General features: G+C 33.3%; 1 protein-coding gene across 1 annotated transcript in view; it reads left to right on the forward strand.

The window, feature by feature from the left end:
• Positions 1-20,448, forward strand: part of SLC36A4 (solute carrier family 36 member 4) — a 43,961-nt gene that overhangs the window by 8,835 nt on the left and 14,678 nt on the right. The window contains exons 2-9 of the mRNA XM_019663736.1: positions 396-516; positions 1,653-1,743; positions 2,972-3,060; positions 4,155-4,250; positions 6,260-6,344; positions 11,209-11,436; positions 13,544-13,642; positions 16,650-16,819. Of these exons, the coding sequence (XP_019519281.1) occupies positions 396-516; positions 1,653-1,743; positions 2,972-3,060; positions 4,155-4,250; positions 6,260-6,344; positions 11,209-11,436; positions 13,544-13,642; positions 16,650-16,819 (979 nt within the window). The remainder of the gene's footprint in view (positions 1-395; positions 517-1,652; positions 1,744-2,971; positions 3,061-4,154; positions 4,251-6,259; positions 6,345-11,208; positions 11,437-13,543; positions 13,643-16,649; positions 16,820-20,448) is intronic.

Genomic DNA, 20,448 nt, shown 5'->3' on the forward strand with positions numbered 1-20,448 from the left:
TGGCTGCTGGCTGCTGGCTACATACGGTAGCCCATGGCAACCCACTGCCACAGGGGCTGCAGCCTACGCCGTCGCCGGCGACTCAGGCCAGGTTGAGCCGTTGTTCAGCATCTTAGCTGTGGAGGGCAGTGTCACTGGCCCTCATATGTGGGATCTGAACCGGGGCCCTCTGGCGTCCCAAGCCAGTTCTTAACCATTGCGCCACTCAGCTGGCCCTAGTTGTTTATTTTTAAATATATACTAATACTTAGGGTAGTAAGTAATGTGAATTAATTTAGGGGGGAAGTAGTAAAGATAGACTACAAGTGGTATGTCCTACTTAAAAAAATTCACCTATACCAGCTTTAACCCGATTTTTAAAATGATAGTGAAATACTATGTTTTTCCTTTTAAAGATATGGATGTGATGAGGCCCTTAATAAATGAGCAGAATTTTGATGGGACATCAGATGAAGAACATGAGCAGGAACTTCTGCCTGTTCAGAAGCATTACCAACTTGATCAAGAGGGTATTTCGTAAGTGTCACAGTTTATATGTCTCCTTTTATTCAGTATATACTACTTTGTAATCATCTTTTATTGGCAAGGCACTTTACTAGATACTACAGAAGGCACAAAGATGAATAAAACATAGTCCCCACCCTCACGGTGTTTATAGTCTATTTGAGAAAGAAGAAATGCATCTAAATTACAGAGCAGTGTATAGGAATTACTACAGCGATGATATCTATCAAATGCTGTGATTCTTGAAGGGAGATCTGATAGACAGGAATAGAAATTTTGAAAGAAGTGGCTTCTGAAACGGTTAGAAGTTCGACTGTGGGAGTTAGGTAGCAAATCCTTTATGCTGAGTGAATGAATGGTAAGGAACAAAGTCATGATGCTAGGAAAGCAGTGGAACTTCTTTAAACCTTTTTTATTTTGTCATCATTAACAGATTTAAATAAGTTCTTATTCTAATAGTAATTTAATGCTTAAGCAAAATCAAATTTTAATTGATCATAAAAGAATAGCATAAACTGAAAAAAAATTTTAAGCAAGCATTTTTGTTTCATAAGTTTAAAATGTGTGCTGTTCTTTCTCCTTTCATTTATTTCTTCTTTGTCAAGAGACCTCCTTCAAATGTCTCTTGGAAACAGGTGAAATCCCTTAGGGAGTTCATGATCTTCAGAAGTTAATTAATATTGCCTGATAATACACATAGTTTTAAAATGTGTATTTTTTTCTTTTAATTAACTTCCTCTTAGGTTGATCATAAATCACAGATCAAATATTTTTAGTACCATGATTACATGCAGTGTCAATAAATTTTCCTGTCTTATCAGCCTAGCCATAATCTTCAGCCATGTTCTGAATATTATAGCAGCAAAAAATCTTGTGAGAAAATTACCTTTTTTTATACTTTAAGATGTACAAAAATACTTTTACTTAAGTACCTCATTTAATCTCCATAATAACCCTGTGTATTCCACTTTTAAGTGGCAAAGATGGGACTTTAACTAAATATGACTTCTGGCCTATTTAACTTCTGGTTGAATGGAACTGTTATTTGATTCCTTGCCTAGATTAATTTTCAGTTCTCTTCTAATGCTAAAACCATGGTCATAGCTTTTGTTCTAAAGTGTTTAAATCTTACAACGTTTACTTTTCAGATTTGTACAAACTCTTATGCATCTTCTTAAAGGAAACATTGGAACTGGCCTTTTAGGACTTCCACTGGCAATAAAAAATGCAGGCATAGTGGTAAGACTTATCATTGTAATCTCTGGTTAAAATACAATTATCAGTCTTAATTTACAGCACAAATTTCCACAAGTTAACATCTGGCCTAGTCAAATAAAACATGGTCAGGTGACAATTAAACAGTAATTTAGCCATTATATTGATAAAGTTATATGAACTATGATAATATCCAACAAAAATGAGAATTACTGTTTTCATTTCTACTTAGTTATTAATTCATATTATTTGACAGAAAGATCCTAAAACAGTATTGGGTTTTCCAGGTATGGTTATATCTTATTATTCTTTTGGATTTTCAGGCATTTAGGCAGTGTACTCATATCAACAAACATATTTGTAGAGCAGGTCATTTTTATTGGTGAAATTTTATAGCTTTTTAGATCCAGAATAAAATATGTATTAATAGTTTTCAGATTTAAAGAACAATAGTTAGGAAAAGGAATAACAATCTATCTTTTGAAAACAGATATTTAAAGTATTGCTAAAACTACTGCAGTTACAGAGAATCTTGATAGGGAGAATTCACTTATGAAGTAATGAAATTATATTTAACCTTTTCTAATTGGCCAATTTTCTAAAAAGCTTTACCTATCATCTTTCTCTGCATTTGACTTTGTTCACCCTAATTTAGAGAAACTTAAAATGTTCTTATAAAAATAAACTTTGGCAATACTTTGTCTTTGTCAAAATAATCCAGACATCACATTAATTTTAGTAATAAATACTTGAAAATTTTTTATGTATCACTCCTTTAAATAGTTATTTTCTAGGTACAGTTCCTCCTCACACATAGTAAGTGCTCAACAACCAATCTATAGAAGTGGATTGCCCACAAATCCATATTGATATAGTACTTTTTTAGTCATTTAGATAATGATTCATAGTTGCATATCATTATTTTGGTGGGACACTGATAGTGGTAGACTGCCATCTCATGTTAAATATGATGTTGTATTCTATCCTGCTTTGTTGCATATCTATACTCTATATTCACAGGTTTAGATAGCCAAGGTGATAAGATGGAATCATATGTGGTTGTCTTAAGTATTACTGAAATTCTTTCTGTATCAAGTTTATTAGCTTTCCCTTATGCAAATGACTATTTAATTATTTTGTGCAGCAAATGTTTATTCACTGCAAATGAGTAGTCTGTTGTTTCATTGCTTATAAGGCAACTTAATTTTTGTTAACCTTTAACATTTAAACTTTATAATTATTCCCCCTACAGCTTGGACCAATCAGCCTTGTGTTTATAGGAATTATTTCTGTTCATTGTATGCACATTTTGGTACGTTGCAGTCACTTTCTATGTCAGAGGTAAATGTGGATTCATTAAGTCTATTTCATTTATTTTAAAGCTATGTAGTTATTTAAAGCATCAGTTAGTCATATTTCTAGCAGTTATATTTTCTATATTCTGTTATATAAATAAGTCTAAGGTAATGAATATGGAAAAAGGTAGCATTTCACATGATTCAAATCTGGTCAGAATATATTTAGTTTCTTTAAAATATACCCTTATTCGTGGAATCTAGTCAGAATATATTTACTTCTCTTGAAATATAGCCTTATTCATGAAATACAATGGTTTCTTTTATTTAGTGTAAATGAAAAAAATCAGGAAAGATATATGGGGAAATGGAGGTAGCAGTACTGCTTTTAATTACAATGTAATGATCTTCAAATTATTAGTAATTAATTTTGTGGTATAATGACTTTGGTGCTCTTTGCTGATATATGGCTTGATAGATAGTCAATAAAATAATATTCTTTTTTTTTATATTTGTATCATGAAATGCTTCTGCTGGATAATGGACCAACTTTTAAAAAAATAAATACTGCCAGTTCTAGTAAATTATTAGTATTCTCATCTTAACTCTGTTGTTGTTAAATGTTCTTAAAACTGGGCAAGTCATTTGTGAACTTTAACAATGTATACTTGAAAAAAAAATGGGAGAGAGGACATGGGGAAATAATACCTACCTCATGGGGCTATTTTAAGGATCAAATAATATAGTTTATGTGAAAATATATTGTAAAGCCCTGTATAGATCTATTAAATAATGCTGTTCTAAGAATGGAATAATAGAGGCATGAACAATGTAATTGACACTTTTAGGTAATTGAAATATTAAAATCAGTGAAGCACAAATGTTACACGAATTCTACAAATATGTTAACTTTAGCACTAGATAACAACTAATATATTGGTAATAAGGACAGATACAAAATTTTTAAATTTCATGAGACGTACTTTAGGGAGTATGCAGATTTTTAAATTTCAAAAAGTCCTCTATCGGAGCATAGCCCTGTATTCATTAATTTGCATTCATTTGATGGTCTTTTCAAGAAAAGGATTTATGGACGAACTTGAATTTTTTTTCATTTACAAGTATGTCATTGAATTACAGGTTTAAAAAATCAACATTAGGTTATAGTGACACTGTGAGTTTTGCTATGGAAGTAAGTCCTTGGAGTTGTCTTCAGAGGCAAGCAGCATGGGGACGGTAAGAACTTGCTATGTTATTAATATCTGGTTGTTGAAATTATATTAATTATCAAGTATTTTAATCTGAAAGATACATCAATAGAAGTATGATAAATTTGGAGAAATAAACGTAATCTTTAGAGTTAGACAGACAGTGGAGTTCAGATCTCAACTCCACCATTTTTCAGTTTTGTGACCTGGTCAATTTTTTTTTTTTTTTTGCAAAGCACCTGGGCAACCTATAATCATGTTCAGTAATTTTTTTTTAAACTTTATTGGGGAACAGTGTGTTTTTTTGGGGAACAATGTGTTTTTTCCAGGACCCATTAGCTCCAAGTCAAGCTGTTGTCCTTTAATCATAGTTGTGGAGGGCACAGCTCAGCTCCAAGTCCAGTCGCCGTTTTTCAGTCTAGTTGCGGGGGACGCAGCCCTCCATCCCATGTGGGAGTCAAACCGGCAACCTTGTTATTAAGAGCCCGCATTCTAACCAACTGAGCCATCCGGCCGCCCAATTTTTTAAGTGAAGGAAAAAAAGCAAGAAAAATGTTGCAATCTCATTTCAAATAAAATCATGCTGTTTTAGCTACATGATCATAAGACACCTGAAGTATATATTTTAGCATATTCTTATTTTATTATCTTATTGTTTAAATGTAACCATCCTTGGTGGACATGGCTAACCAAAGTCAGATGAAGACAGGACTGGAAAAATAAGCATAGGTAGTTAACAAAATGCTGATGAGTATGGTACAATACTCATTTCCATGTTCAGTGGAAATTAGAGAAAAAGAACAGTGTTAATGGGATAGTTTTATGGTTAACTATGGCCTTTCTGGGGATTTTCAGGAATTTAGATTTGTGTATGTGCTGCTCAGAGTTCCTGACATGCTGAGTAGGGAAAGGAAGAAAACACAGCCTAATGCCCTAGAGATTTGCCCCCCAGAACTGTATCTTCTTCCTTATTCTGCACTAGTCTAGAGGCAGCCTTGTCTGTTTTTTCTATCAAGAAGACTGGCTTTCATATAGAAGTGGCTGGAATGATTGTTTGTGGGATACTAAAATCAAAGTTAGATTAAGAGATCTTAAGGGTATACTTAAATGCAATTCATCAGAGAGAAGAAACTTGAGTTTATTTCTGGGTACCAAGATTACTTACATATGAGATCCCCAAAAAAGCATGGAGAGCTCTGGAGTTATGGCAAAAATAAAAATAGGCAAGGGCTCTTCTAGTTTCACATGGCAGAAGGAGGGTCTGTAGATCTATAGACCAAGATTATTTGACAGCTTGACCTTGATGGTCAAACGAGACTATAATGAATTAGTAAGTGCATGCTGTTGTTCTTACTCATTGTTCCCAGAACAAACTTTAGGAGTATGGGCTGTATATTAAAAACATGTAGGCAAACTTGTGATTTGACTGCCATACCCAAATAATGCTGATTTGACTGGGGATATCCCTTCCCCACTCCCATACACCATTTTATGTAATTGGAATTTTCTAGTGTATCTCAATAAAAAAATGACAGAGCTAAGCTACTGAAGAGGTCCGGTGGTATGATTTAAGGCATGCCCCCAGTCCTCTCTAGTTCCATATTCTTACTAGTGATTGGGATAGTAGAGAATATGCTCATTATATTTGCAAATGACATGAAGCTGGAAGGACTGGGCAATATACCATGTTGACCTGATAAAGATCCTGAGAAATAGGAGAGATGTGATTCATCTAAAAGAAGAAATGTTTTTGTGAAATCATTTTATAAGCAGATACTCTTAAGCTGTTGGATTTCAGAAATAAATGATGGGAAAGTGTTGGTTTTTTAACTTAATGGGACATTCTTTTGCTCAATAATAATTCTAGTGACATCTAGTGATCATAAAGATATGATTTTTGTAGAAAATAAATATTTTAAGTAAGTGAAAAGGATATATATTATTATATATTATAAAATGTTTTAAAGTACTTAAAAAATATATAATTGACATTTCATCAGTTCTTAATGATGCTTATTTGTGGGTACCTTTTTCCAGGAGTGTGGTTGACTTTTTTCTGGTGATAACACAGCTGGGATTCTGTAGTGTTTATATTGTCTTCTTAGCTGAAAATGTGAAACAAGTAAGTATTTTTCTCTAGTTATTGAAATCATTTTCTTTCAATGTTATAATTATAGCATCATATTTATTTTGAGTAAGCCATGGTTGAATATGCAGATGTGTTCCTTTCATATATCATGTTCCTTTGTAGATTTTCTTTTAATCTTCCTTTTTTTGAAAGTTGGAGTTCTGCTATTGTTGGTTTTACTTTTCTTATCATTATATCAGTAGTGCTTGTTCTTTCATATCGGAACAGGACATAATTTACTGATTCTTAGCTACTTGAAATTTAGATACACAGCTGTTTGGGAGTATATTCTTTACATTGATGTTTTATAAAGACGTATATGAGGCTTTAGCCAGAGCCTAAAAAGTGAAGTAAAAAAGTGGGCATTACTAAAATCCAATAATTATTGTCATTGTCTAAAAAGATACTATATCTAGAAATGTACGGTGTTCTGTAATTCTCTCCATATTTAAAGGTTTGCTTTAAGAGGAAGTGGTTTGCAGCCTTGGTAGAGACTGTCAATTTGAACAAACATGCAAAGCACTGAAATAAAGAAAGCCCCTCTGTCAAAACAATGCCAAAGTACATTTCTTGATGTGCTTTTTCCCTTTACTATTCCTACATTACCCCCAGCTCTTTAATCATGATTTTAATTAATAACATTAATTATCCACATGTATGTGGTATGATAGTAGGCATTGTGCATAGTGATATATAGTAGTAGTCTTGTAGGTATTTTAATGCAAATTTATGATGTGAATATGTTTTCTAAAGAACCTATATGTATACATATATTTGACTCACTTTTGTAGGTATAAAGTATGCTTCATTTTGTATTTAGACCAAAAATTGGCAAATTTTTTCTGTGAAGGGCCAGATAGTATTTTCAGTGTTGCAAACCATATAGTCTCTGTCTCAATTCAGCCATAGACAACAATATATAAACAAATAGATATGGCTATATTCCAATAAAATTGTATTTGCAAAAATAGGCAAGATTTGGCCTGTGGACTGTAGTTTGCTAAAGCCACCAGCTTAGATTTTTAATGGTGGAAAGGCTCAATGAGTCAAACTCTCTTTTATAAAGAAGAGAATTGATGTTTTCCTTAGCATTACTCATAGATTATGTGCTTTTGATTATGCAAGTATTGAATTCCACAAGCTGCATATTCCTAGGGCTACTAACACAGTTAAGAGGCTATTTATTGTCAAGAATTGATAAGACATATCTTCTTACCAATCATTTACATAGGATACAATGTCTTACAATGGAAACGATGCCTTTCTAGGTTTGTGCAACATGGTAGTACTGTATCTTTTCTATTGTCTCCTAACAGAGCAACCAACAAGCTTGATTTGAATTTATGAATAATGAATAATGCTAATACTGCCTTATAATCTTATAGTTATAAGCTAGGACATACTTAACCCTTATAACTACTCTGTAATATAAGTACTATGCTCATTTTATGAATGAGGAAACTGAGTCTCACAAAGCATGATCATTGTGCCCTAAGTCACATAAATTAGGCTGACTGAAATCTAGGTCTCTGACACAGCTCCCACCCAGCATAGGAATTGTTCATCATTGAACAGGACATTGTCAGATTTTAGGTGTGTGTGTGCGTGTCTGTGTGTGACATAAAGAGTATATCAAATGTGTAAAATGTCTTTAAGCTTGGATTGGTGACTTTCTCCTATGATATATTATCAGTTGCTTCCAGAGTTAAATGGAAGAATTTAACTCATTTGCACACATGCTAGAAGACCAGGTAGAAAAAGTGACCTTCTGGGAGTTAGTAAAGAGAATGCCTACTGTAGATCCTTTTGAAGCATAAAGTGCAGCATGGAAAATGACATTCAGTGAGACTTGAGAAAAGTTGAAAGCAGCGATGAACACGTTACCTCCACAGAGCAAACAGATGGTCACGGAAACAGCATCATAAGAGATTTTCACTCTCTCTGCAGAGGTGTTCTCTCACATTTGATAGCAGTTTCCAATAGTAGACACATGGGTTGATTAAACCTTACCAATTACTACTACTGCTATAGTTAAAATCTGTAAGATTATTACCACCTTCATCTACATAAAATTGAAGGTATATATTTTATCAAATTAAAGAATTAAGGGTTCAGTTGCTATACAGATGTGTGAACATCCTGCTCTATAACTGCTCCTGGTCCCAGTAAGCCACTATAGACAATTGGCAGGGTGAAAAAAAAACGCAGTGGCTTTTCTTCCAGTGATTCTAGGCCATTGTGATTGTAGCTCCTCTCTGTTCCTACTCTAAGGTACTCTGGAAAATTTCTGATACTTAGATAAAATAGTGTACATGGGCATGAAGAGTGGGGACGGGATGTTACATTAAGAAAAAATAATGTAGTGATACCAATGATTTGGTATGGACTTTAGAGTCAGCATTCAAGTCCCTGCTCTCGTTAACGCACACATTGGGCAAGACCCCCTGATCCTTGGTCAAGCCTCAGTTTCCTTATTTGTAAAATGGGAATAGTAACAAAATCTCCCCATGTTCTTCATTAACTTATTGTGAGGCTCAGCTGACAAAAGGTTTGTGAAAGCCTTTGTAAAATGTAAAGCAGCATACAAAGGTAGGGTATTATGGCTTTAACTCTGTCTTTTAGCTTTGCTGAAGAACATAATCTGCCTTTGGAATTTTAACCATTAAATTACTGAATCATTGATAAGTTAATAAGTAGTGGTTTTTAGTAAATTTGAGCTCTAAATGGAAACAACTAAATTTTGTAATTTTATTTTATAATATTTATTTCAGTGTTTTGCATTTTGGTAAACATGTGAGATCATAGGAAGTCCTATTAGATAGCCAATCTCTGTCTCTAGAGGGCACCAAAGGACTCAAATGTTTACCTGAATCTTGCTCTGGGTATGTATCTACATTTTTATTTTATTTTTTAATCCTGAGAATTTTTATAACCATCTTTCTGCCAAAGAATACTAAATTATTATGAGAGCTTTGTGATAGAATTAAATTCAAATTCCCAAGCACTTAACAATTCAAATAGCCCTTTTTAAAATTGGTTATGCAGTGGTTTTTCTCTTGCTGGGTATCCTTTTTAGAGCTTACCTTTGATCATTACCTAATCTATTTATTGGAGGTTATTCTTTGATGCAGAAGTATTTGGCTCCAAATAATTTGGTTACTGAGAAAACTGAGTCAATAAGTAAAATATGTTCTTAAGAGCCAAGGAATGTGAATGAAACCAATTTAGCTTCTATTTCAAATTATAGAAAATAAAATATAAAGTTTGATGGCCAATTACAAGATAAATTTGAGCTGTGCATTTCTTACATGTTGCATGGAGTAACCTGAGAGTTTGTTAGTCTAGTATGAGCTATAAATTGCCTGTATAACTTGAAATTAATAGATATACTCCCTGCAGTTTAAGATGATGGATACATTTGTAGTGACACTAAATGTTGCTTATTGTGGATTTTAAGTGTAAAATTGAAGGAAACACTTGAATTGTTAATCATATGAGAATTTTGTTCTGAACTTCTGACTTGCTGGCCTGTTAATACTATATTTAGAGAGATGTGGGACTGGAGGCCAGATGGCTACTTGGGTGGCGGGCAGGAGGGGAGGCATCAGAGTTGTAGTATTTTGGTCAGGTTAATACATAGCTGTTGCAAGCTAGATCCTGGAGTCTCAAGCCTAGGTTTGAATTCTAGAACCGTCACTTACCTGCTTGATATTATATTAGTTTTCTTTATCTTCCCTAAACCTCAGTTTCCTCAACTATAAATTGAAAATAATACTGCCACCCACCTCAGAGAATTGTTTTGAGGCTTAAATGAAATATTGATTATAAAGTATTTCGTTCAGTACCTGACACACAGAAAATACTCCAAAAATGCTTGCCATTGTTACTGTAGGGTTAGGTTTGTAAGAATTTATGTATCCAGAGACTTGATAATGCCATTGTGTTCAAAGGAGGGTATAGTGTTTGGGGGCAAATAGATTTAAATTATAGTATGAGCTGCCTCTGCTGTGAGCTTTAAAGATTGTTTTTAAAGTTTTCTATAATTTTGATTCTATTTTAGCAAGTTGGGTTATGTGATTAATTGAATCAAAGATAATTTTTAATATATGGAGCCTGCAAATCATTGTATTTCTTTTGAAAACTGAATATTGATTTATAGAAGTGGCTGAATAAATTCTAAGATAAAGTTGATTTATCTTTTAGAAGTTTTTTTGCTCTAGCAGAAATTTATCTACTGTCTAGCATATGGTCAGACATTAATTTAGTGGATTCTTAACAAATATGTATTGACAGTGATGATAATTTATAAACAATTGCTTTATAAAACAGTTTTACAGTTAGACTATGATTTCTAAATTTTGTTTTGACTACTGTAAATTTCTAAGAGTTACTTAGAGCCTGTTTCCTACTCGGACGAAAATAAGTTGGAGCAGCATACCCAATGGCCATTCTAGACAAGCATGCTTCGTCTTCTGAGTGTCTCAGAAGTAGGCTGAGCCTTTGTAGGAATCAGGAAGCATCATGGTTAGTCACAAAGCCTCAAAATAAGTTAGCAAATCTACCCTCGTAATTTTCTAGTGAACTTTCTGTTCACGTTCTGATAGACGAAGTTATCTTGCAAAGAAGATTATCCTATTTTAATTATTTTAAACTTTTATATATGTAAATGCATACATATATAAATATATATATTTCCAGGAAGCTAGAGTATCTTGAAAAAATATATAAATATTTATTCTAAAGGAATGTATCATTGAGTGTATAGGTCATACTTTTCTTTATATTTTCCTTTTCTGATTATAAGTTGATGGAAGTGTTATTTCCCTTCTCTTTTTTATTCTCCTGATAACCTGTGTAGGTTCATGAAGGATTCCTGGAGAGTAAAGTGTTTGTTTTAAATAGTACCAATTCATCAAATCCATGTGAGAGAAGAAGTATCGACCTAAGGATATATATGCTTTGCTTCCTTCCTTTTATAATTCTCTTGGTCTTCATTCGTGAGCTAAAGAATCTATTTGTGCTCTCATTCCTTGCCAATATTTCCATGGCTGTCAGTCTTGTAATCATTTATCAATACGTTGTTAGGGTAAGTATAACATGTTTCTTAATAAGTAAATTCTTTGTTCTTATGTGGTGATATGAGGAGATAATCAGGAAACTTTGGTTTCCTTTTGGGGGGATATTGCGTAGTTGGAAAAGTATATGACATATTGAAAGCACAGGCTTTGTAGTCAGATCTGGTTTTGAATCTGGGTAAATACACTTCTGGGTTATGACATAGCTTCAGAAAGTAGTCATAGCTACCGTATAAGAGTTATTGTGAGATTTAGGATCGTGCCTAAGTACACTGCCTAACATGAAATAAAGAACTCATTAGTGTTTTGTTTATTCCTGTAAGAAGTGAAACATTCACAAGAGATGGGAGTATAGATGTTATTTTATAATTTTCTTTCACTTCTGAACCTTTATTTACTGCTACCACTTTGGTCCACTTTAGTCTTGATCTGCACCCTTTTTATCAAGTATGTGACTATGTCAACTGATTCCATTGTCTGTAGTCTGGAGAGTCTTAACCCAGTTTCCTTAAAAGTATCTATTCATGGGATTCAGGGGATCTGTAAATCCTTTAAAATTACTTGCAAGATACAGTATTTCTGTATGTGTATATGTATGTGTTTTTCTACTGAGCAGCTTAGAATAGCTTTCATTTCACAGAAGGGCCAATGACTCTAAAAAAGGTCCTCTTCTTTCCTGATTCAATCCATCCTATGTATTGCTGCCACAATCATTGTTCTAAAATCTCAATTAGCAGTGCATTATAGACTCCCTTAGGATGGCTCTATGTTTCATTTTAACCCCCTTCTGAATTACAAAACCTATACGAGTAGACTCTTTCTTGTAGCATGTAAGAGCAGAAGGGGACAAGCAGGAAGCTCTCATAAGACTTTCTGGAGTTCATGATCCCTTAAGCTGAATATGTAAGAGTTAGGGGAGCAGAAAAGGAGGTTCCTTAGATGAAGGGAACAGCATGTGTCTTGAATAACAGTTCAGTGTTATCAAATGATCCAAACACTTCAGTACCCTTTTCATTCTGACCCAGGCTTATGTTTTTAGTCATGTATCACCATTAAATAATACAATTCTACCTAAGCTTCAGATGGTCTAGACCTCAGTATTTATTCCCCAGATTATCTGCGTGCTTTCACACTTCAGTTTCTTTATTAATTCTCTCTCCTTGGCCTTGAATTCCACTTTCAATGAGATAAGGCAGAGAACACAGGATGACAAGGAGAGTAGGGACCAGTCTTGGGGTAGCTGGAAGAAGTGGCCTTTGTGGAGCCAGAGATCTTAAACAAGATGTGCAGTTTGTGAGTTGCCAGATAGTGAGAGCTGGAACAAGGCTATGAGTTAGGACCAAGTAATCAAAGCCAGAAACAAGGCATGTGCACAAATAATAAGGGTAATGGCAACTGTCCGGTCAAAGAGTAAAACACTGAAACCAGGGGGAGACCTGTACTCGGGAGCAGCACAGAGTCACATGGTAGAAAACCAAAGTCAGGAATCAGGTACCTTAGAGACTGAATGCTATGAAAATAGAGTGGAGAAGGAGTTTCATTGGACATCATCCACAGTGGTTGATAGCTGATAATATGGCTCTCAGCTCAGACTTTGAGGATGCTTATGTATTTCCTGTTGTGGCAGGAGCCATACCCAGTGTGAACAGCCTGGGACTTGCAGGTGGAAACAGGTAATGAGGAGCCTTTCGCTCAGATGGAATGTGTGGGCATGAGGAAAGCACTTGCTTTTGGCAGTGACATCCTAACAGCTTGGCTGTATTTAACATAGGATGCTTAAAGTGTTCGTTGAAAGAATTCTTCACTTTTATAACACATTTGCTGTTGTAAAGCTCAGAATTGTATATGATTTTGCTCTTTCATTTAAAATTCTTTAAAATAAGGGCCGGCTGAGTGGCTCAGTTGGTTAAGAGCTCGCTCAAGAGTTTGAGCTCTGAGCAACAGCGGTTTGAGTCAGCCCGAGCTGAGCAGCCGTGAGCTGCCAACAGGTGGCGGGATGGCTCAGCTAAAAAAATAAATAAATAAATAAATAAATAAATAAATAAATAAATAAATAAATAAAATTCTTTAAAATAAGTAAAGATGTAACTTGCCTTATTTTTTTGTTTGTTTCTCCAGAATATGCCAGATCCCCACAACCTTCCAGTAGTGGCTGGTTGGAAAAAATACCCACTTTTTTTTGGTACAGCTGTATTTGCTTTTGAAGGCATAGGAGTGGTAAGGATTTTGTCTTTATTATTTTAAAAAATCTGAAGTCAACAGAAAGATTTATGTAGTCAAGCTGCATTAAAAAATGTATGTTTTTCTTTTTTTGTTTCTATTTTTGTTATTTCTAGAACATGATTTGCAGCTTGGTATGATTTTAGTTTATAGTTTAGTTCTTCCACTAACCAAGAGTTGAATCTTAGATGTATTACTTAAACTCTCTAATTCTCTTTTTCTTAATCTGTAAAATGAGGACATTTGAGTAGTTATTTTAAACATTTTATTATGGAAAATTTCAAACCTATATAAAATTTAGATAATAGTATGAACTTTTATGTAAGCATCACCCAGCTTCAAAAATCATTAACTCACAGCCAATTATGTTTTAGCTATGGTTCATCTACTCTACCAAGCCTGGGTTATATTCATACAAATCCCAAACATCTCTTTTTGTAGACTAGATTATTTGAAGTGAATTGAAATTGTTACAAAATTACTGTTACATAAAAAAAGTCCAATGTAAATTCTCACTTTAGATTTGTGCGTATCGTATTTGTTTTGAGAAATGATGTTATCATAAAGCTAATACCAAGACATACAAACATCTTGAAGATTCTAAGATTTTAAATATTTCCATTGAAGATGCTTCCAGTTTTATAAAAAGTCTAGAATGTGTAGATTTGGGGAAAATAGAATATTACTGTCTGCTGTACTCCATAGCTTATGTTTCATAGTCTGATTGTTTGGTATGGGAGCAAAACCACCTATAAACATCTATTTATATGAACCACAGACAAAATAGACCTAAAAGACAACTTTATACCATTTTACTTGGCTTTCTGCTCTTTCTGAATTCTCCTTTAGAGAATTCTCACAAGTTCTTAACAGCTCCACTTATAGGCATAACTGCAGATTTTCATTTCTGTCTTAACCTACTAAGCTCTAGTTAGTAAATGTTGGACATTTCTGCTAAGTGTTTTTCCTCTGACATCTCAAATTCAACAGCTCCAAAGTGACACATACTTTCTTCTCCAAAACCGGCTTCACTTTCTCACTTCTCCATATCTTTTAGTTCTACTTTGAGCTGCTCAAACTTGAAACATTGCGATAATTCTGTTTGCTCTGTCACTGGTTTCCTCATTACACTCAGTAATTAAGGCATGTTAATTTTTCCATGTCCCCTTAAATTTGTTACATAAATGAGATTGTAATTGAAGCACCTACAATGCTGCCTGACTCAGGGCCTCTGTAATTGTTAATTTTCTCCCCTTTTCCCTTTTCTACCTGTACTGACACCATTCTTGACCATAGCCTCTTGTTTCAGTTCTGGATTACCTCCAGAGCATCGAAATCATTCTCTGATCTCTCTTCTATTAACTAGTTAATATTTCCATATGAACCTGACATATTCACCTGAAAAGTGGAAATAATTTTATCACAGTTGTGATCTCAGGGTTATTGTGAGGACAACATCAGATGCTACATGCAAAGCTTTTAGAAAAATATGTGGCACACTGTAAGCCCTCAGGAAATACTTGCTATTATTATTACTTAGTGTTCTTTCCTGTATGGTCAAATCTTATGGCCAAAATCTCTGAAGATTCGCCTAAAAAAACTAAACTTTTCAGTTAGTCTTTTTTCTTTTAACTTTTTTATGTAATGAAAATAATGTATTCATCTCACTAAATTGACAGGTAATAGATACAGATGAATATATATGGAAATCATTATAGACATATGTGTTCATGGGTTTGTGTGCATACATGTTTTCTAGCACTGTCTGCTCAAAGGCCCCACAGCAGTGATACCCCACTAGCAACAAGCACACCCTGCATCCAGATCTTGATTTCTAAATACCATTCTCAACAAAAGAACCAAAGCTCTTTGGCAGAATGGTTGATTCTAGGGTTGAAGCAAAGAAATTTGAGATGAGTCTGGAGCATCTTGTAGTGCCAAAAAATATGAAAGTGCTCAAAAAACACACACAAAAGAATGGAGGCAAGTTGAGGGGACACGGGCACCAACCTGATAGAATTTACAACCATCAAAGCTGGAACAATATCAGCAACAAAATAAATAACAGTGTTTTAGATTCATACTCAGAGATTCATATAAAACAATTATATATGAAATAAATAAACATATAAAATAAATATATAAAACAAATATATATATATACGACTCCATACTAATATAAATAAATGATTAAATAAGTACATGAGGGGATTTCCAAATAATATATGTAGCTACTCCCCCTCCAGGAGGTGTAGCTTAATCCCCCCAAGTCCCTGGAATATGGGCTGGCTGCACTGACTGAGTTGCTTCCAAAGAATAGAGTATGCTGAGGGGGGAGAACAAAGAACTTTACAAGCAGAGAAACCTGGCAAACGCTGCCTTAACCAGGTGATCAAAATTAACCTCACCAGTGATAAATCATGCTGATACCATGTGTGATGAGAAGGATATTACCTCTGTGGTGATAACCCAGTTTAGCCATGAGGAAAACATCAGACAAACCCAAGTAGAGGGGCGTTATACCAAATATCTAGCCAATACTCCTCAAATGGTCAAGATAATGAATAATAAGGAAAGACTGAGGAACTGTCACAAACCAGAGGAGACGAAGGAGACATGGGAGAGAAAGAGGACCTTAGTGGGAAGACTAATGAATTCCAAATAAAATTTGGAGTTTAATAGTAATGTACCAGTGTTGGTTCTTGGTTGTGACAAATGTACTTCGGTTGTATAAAAAGTTAACAGTAGGGGAAAGTGTTCAAATTTATTTTTTTTTTAAACTGACAGGTTTACTTGCTGAGAGCTGATTTTAAAATCTTCTTAAGAATTTAAATATCTGCAGTGTAAAAAATATATGTATAACACCTAGAAAAATACTTCAACAATTATAAGTGTTTTAAACGAAAAAAGATTTGCATATAAACTATGAAAGATTAGTTTGTATATATATGACAGGATACTAGATTGTTTTAAATTATTTGTATTATTTGCATTCTCTTCTTAGGTCCTTCCATTGGAAAATCAAATGAAAGAATCAAAACGCTTCCCCCAAGCATTGAATATTGGCATGGGAATTGTTACAACTTTGTATATAACATTAGCTACCTTAGGATATATGTGTTTCCAGGATGAAATCAAAGGCAGCATAACTTTAAATCTTCCTCAAGATGTATGGTAGGTTGATAAGAGTTTGTTAATACTAATCTGTATTTTTTAGTAATCTTCAGAGGAAACCGTCTATGATTTTACAGATCTTTGTGGGATTTATTAAAAAGATTAAAAATTGTAGCATGCTCCAAATTTGAGTAAAGTAGAAGAGTTAAACATGGATTCTTTTAATATGGACTCACTTTAATAAGAAACTTAATACCCTTGCTGCCAAAAAAATCCAATACTCTGGGTTCCTGATATAATAATATCTGTCACTTATGGCCCTTAGTATTTTACTGGTCAGCATTAATATTGTATGTACCCCAAATCCTTTCAGAACACAAGGCACATTATAAATAAATAATATGGTGTCTTAATAGTCTCTTTAATATTAGAATCATATTCTGCTAAATAAGTAGTATATAGGGTTTTTCCTTCTTCCAGAGATTGGTTTTTGGAGATTGAAAAAAGATATTGGCAGTGATTACCATGCATACTTGCTCCCTTATTTATAAAATGAAAGGTAATTCCTTAGTCTTGATAAATGCAGAGAGTAAATGCTAAATTGATTATTTAATTAATATTACATTGCTCCTTTAGCTGCTTGGATAGAAGTCTGAAACCTTAAATGTTAAATATTACATTTTCTGACTGGCTTCCTGATGAGAGTGTATCTACCATTCAGTAATCATTTGAATCCCGAGTCTTTATTGGAGTCAAAACTTGTCAGAATAAGTATATGCAGGAAGCCATTTATGATAAAGGAAACACACCTAAAGGAGTTTCCAGGTTGCACAAGGGGCAACAGCAGTGGGTTTATCTTTTCCTTTAATTATAGTTTTACTCTACCTATGACATATTCTATAAATGTATTTCAATATGGAAACATAAATAACCTTATATCTTCTATAAACAAGATATACAGTTCAGCATTTATTTCATTAACCTATGTTATAATTAACTATCTAATTTTGTTTCCTTCAAATGTGCTTCTTTTTTTTGTAATAGTTTAATAGGGACTAGAAATTTATACAGCTTAATATAAGAGAATCAAGGCTAAAAATTATGGCAGTATAGTTTTTCTTTTTAAATACTATACAATGTCTAGAAAATAGAATGGTATTTTTCCCACTTTGAATAATAATTAGACTAACTCTTAAAAGTGATGTATAAATAAATTGGACAAGTACTTTTCATGTCAAATATAAAATGTAGGTGGAAACAATCTCAGAATTCTTTCCTACACTTGTTCACAAAAGTATTTAAAGAAAATCTTAAGGGAGAAGGGAATGAAGTGGGAGTGTGCATTCATCCAGTTAAGATGTTTCTGTCCCCAGAGTGTTGAGAACATGGTGAAGGAACAGTGGGCAGAAATAAGTAGGGAACGCTTTCAGTATTCACAGCTACATCTGAGGTAATACTGTCCCTGCAATAGACCTAATTAGTACTTTCCTTTTCTGCATCCCCTTATACCTTTTGCCTTATCCCTAATTGCTATGGCTCTCCAGTTAGAAATGAACTCGTTGCAAGTCATGATTAAAAAGGGACTATCAGATCAATTTATTTCAAGAACTCTGAAGAGTTTATTACCTAGGATGAAAATGTTTAAGCAAGAATGGACTCACCAAGAGACAAATAAATAAATAGAGACATAAACGTAAGGAATCTGGGAAAAGAAGATTCGTATATCCTGGACTGTTCCCTCTGTCCTCTCCCTCAGATATTCTTAATAATCTCCTTCCAATATTAAAGTTGCCTGTAACTAGGAATCCCGGCCCGAACTGCCGCTGCCTTTCCTCATCAGAATGACTATTATTAGGTAAATTCAAAATGTAGGCCATCTACCAAATTCATTTATTCATCTAACAGATATTTATTGTATGCCTTTTGTGTACTGGTTACTGTTCTGGCACTAGAGATAATAATGGTAAACAAATAAAAATTTCTTTTTCACAATGCTTTCATTCGTGAACATGCTACAAAAGTTCAGTGGTTCAAATTGTTCAGTCTAGTGATGAATACTAAATAACCCCAGTTGACTTAGTTTTTAGCTTAGAATGAGGTGAGGTTCTTCGTAAGAATTGCAGTTGGTACTCAAAGACTTTTTTTCTTAACAGAGCTAAACCCAAGATTCTTAACCTGAGTATCATGAGGGGTCTAGGAGGGAAAGTGAGTTATCCGATTCTTTCCAGGAGAGCTTCTATATTCAGCCATGAGAGAGAGAATCAGTTAATAACGTATTTATTTCCTAGGCTATCTTTTTAAAATTTCAAGATATTAATACCTGAAAATTTAGGTTAAGTATTTGTTAGCCAGAAAAGAATAGAAGCATTGCAAATTTTGAAATCCTGTATTTTTAAAACTAGTGCTTTTACTGAAACATTTGGTTGTCCCCCATAATCTGATTTCATATATTGACCACAAAATAATTATTTAAAAAATACTTTCTGCTCTGTACTAAGATGTTTTGCTACCAGTGTAAGAGATTTTGTTTTCAAGCAGGAATCACTTTAATCTTTGAAGTATTTTTATTTGTGATATTGTATGGATGTAGTTTCTAAAAATTACTTGCCTATATCCATTTTCTATCACTAATATTAATTTAACATTTAATAAATACATATCACCTACTAAGTCTATTGGGGGGCGGGTATACAGAGAAGAATAAAACATAGTCTCTAACTTTCAGGAACTTTGGCAATTTTTAAAATCTTTTAATGTGCACTACATGTTACTTACAAGTTGTTTTATGTTCTTAGATATCCTCAAAATAAATTCTCGTGATTTTAAGAGTTTTTTTTATCCTTTGGAGAGAGTTTACTGGGTAGATTCATCTTTCAGCAGTTCATTTCTAAAACTTAGTACATAAAGTACTCTTACCATAGGTGCTTGCTTAAAACCACAATGAAAGCAAAAGTTGGTAATACCTCTAGAAAAGAGAAGAGAAACAGAGTGATTGAAAATATAGATGTCAAACATAGAAACTTAGTCGGTTCTTAAACTAGAAAACAAATAAAAGTTAAAGTGAAACAATTGATTTTAAAAGACCGAAGCCCTTTTCTTAAACACTCATTTGTATATTACTCCTCTTTGGTTGATTAGCAAGTACACCTGCTTCCAAAATACCCAAACCATTTTATTTCTCATTTTTATTCTGTGTAACACCAAATAATAGTAATTACATATAATTAATATTATTGAATGGTATTAATAATAACCAGATTCTTAGCCTATGTAATTTGTTTTATATCAATAAAAAATAATTATATGCATAATGTATTTTTAAATATATTAATTTTAAATATATTAAATATATTTTTTAATATATTAAAATATTTTGAAATATATTTGAAAAATGTTTAAAAATATGTTTAATATAGTTAATACATATACTTTTAAATATATGTATTTATATATTAATATATAAATATATTTTTAAAACATGTAAATTGAAAAACAATTTTAAAAAAGGAATGTTCTAATTAATAAGAACATTCAGTTCTTATAATTATGTATCACAGTATATGAAACCAGAGTCTATTAGTTATTTTGTAAATTTCAGTAATTTGACTATCTTGTGTTGAATCTTAAAACCTTAAGCTGAGAAATATATCCCGTGATCATTTTAAAGTTATGATTTTATTATTGCCAGC

The sequence above is a fragment of the Hipposideros armiger genome, unplaced genomic scaffold (assembly GCF_001890085.2).
Source record: "Hipposideros armiger isolate ML-2016 unplaced genomic scaffold, ASM189008v1 scaffold_402, whole genome shotgun sequence".
Lineage (NCBI taxonomy): Eukaryota > Metazoa > Chordata > Mammalia > Chiroptera > Hipposideridae > Hipposideros > Hipposideros armiger.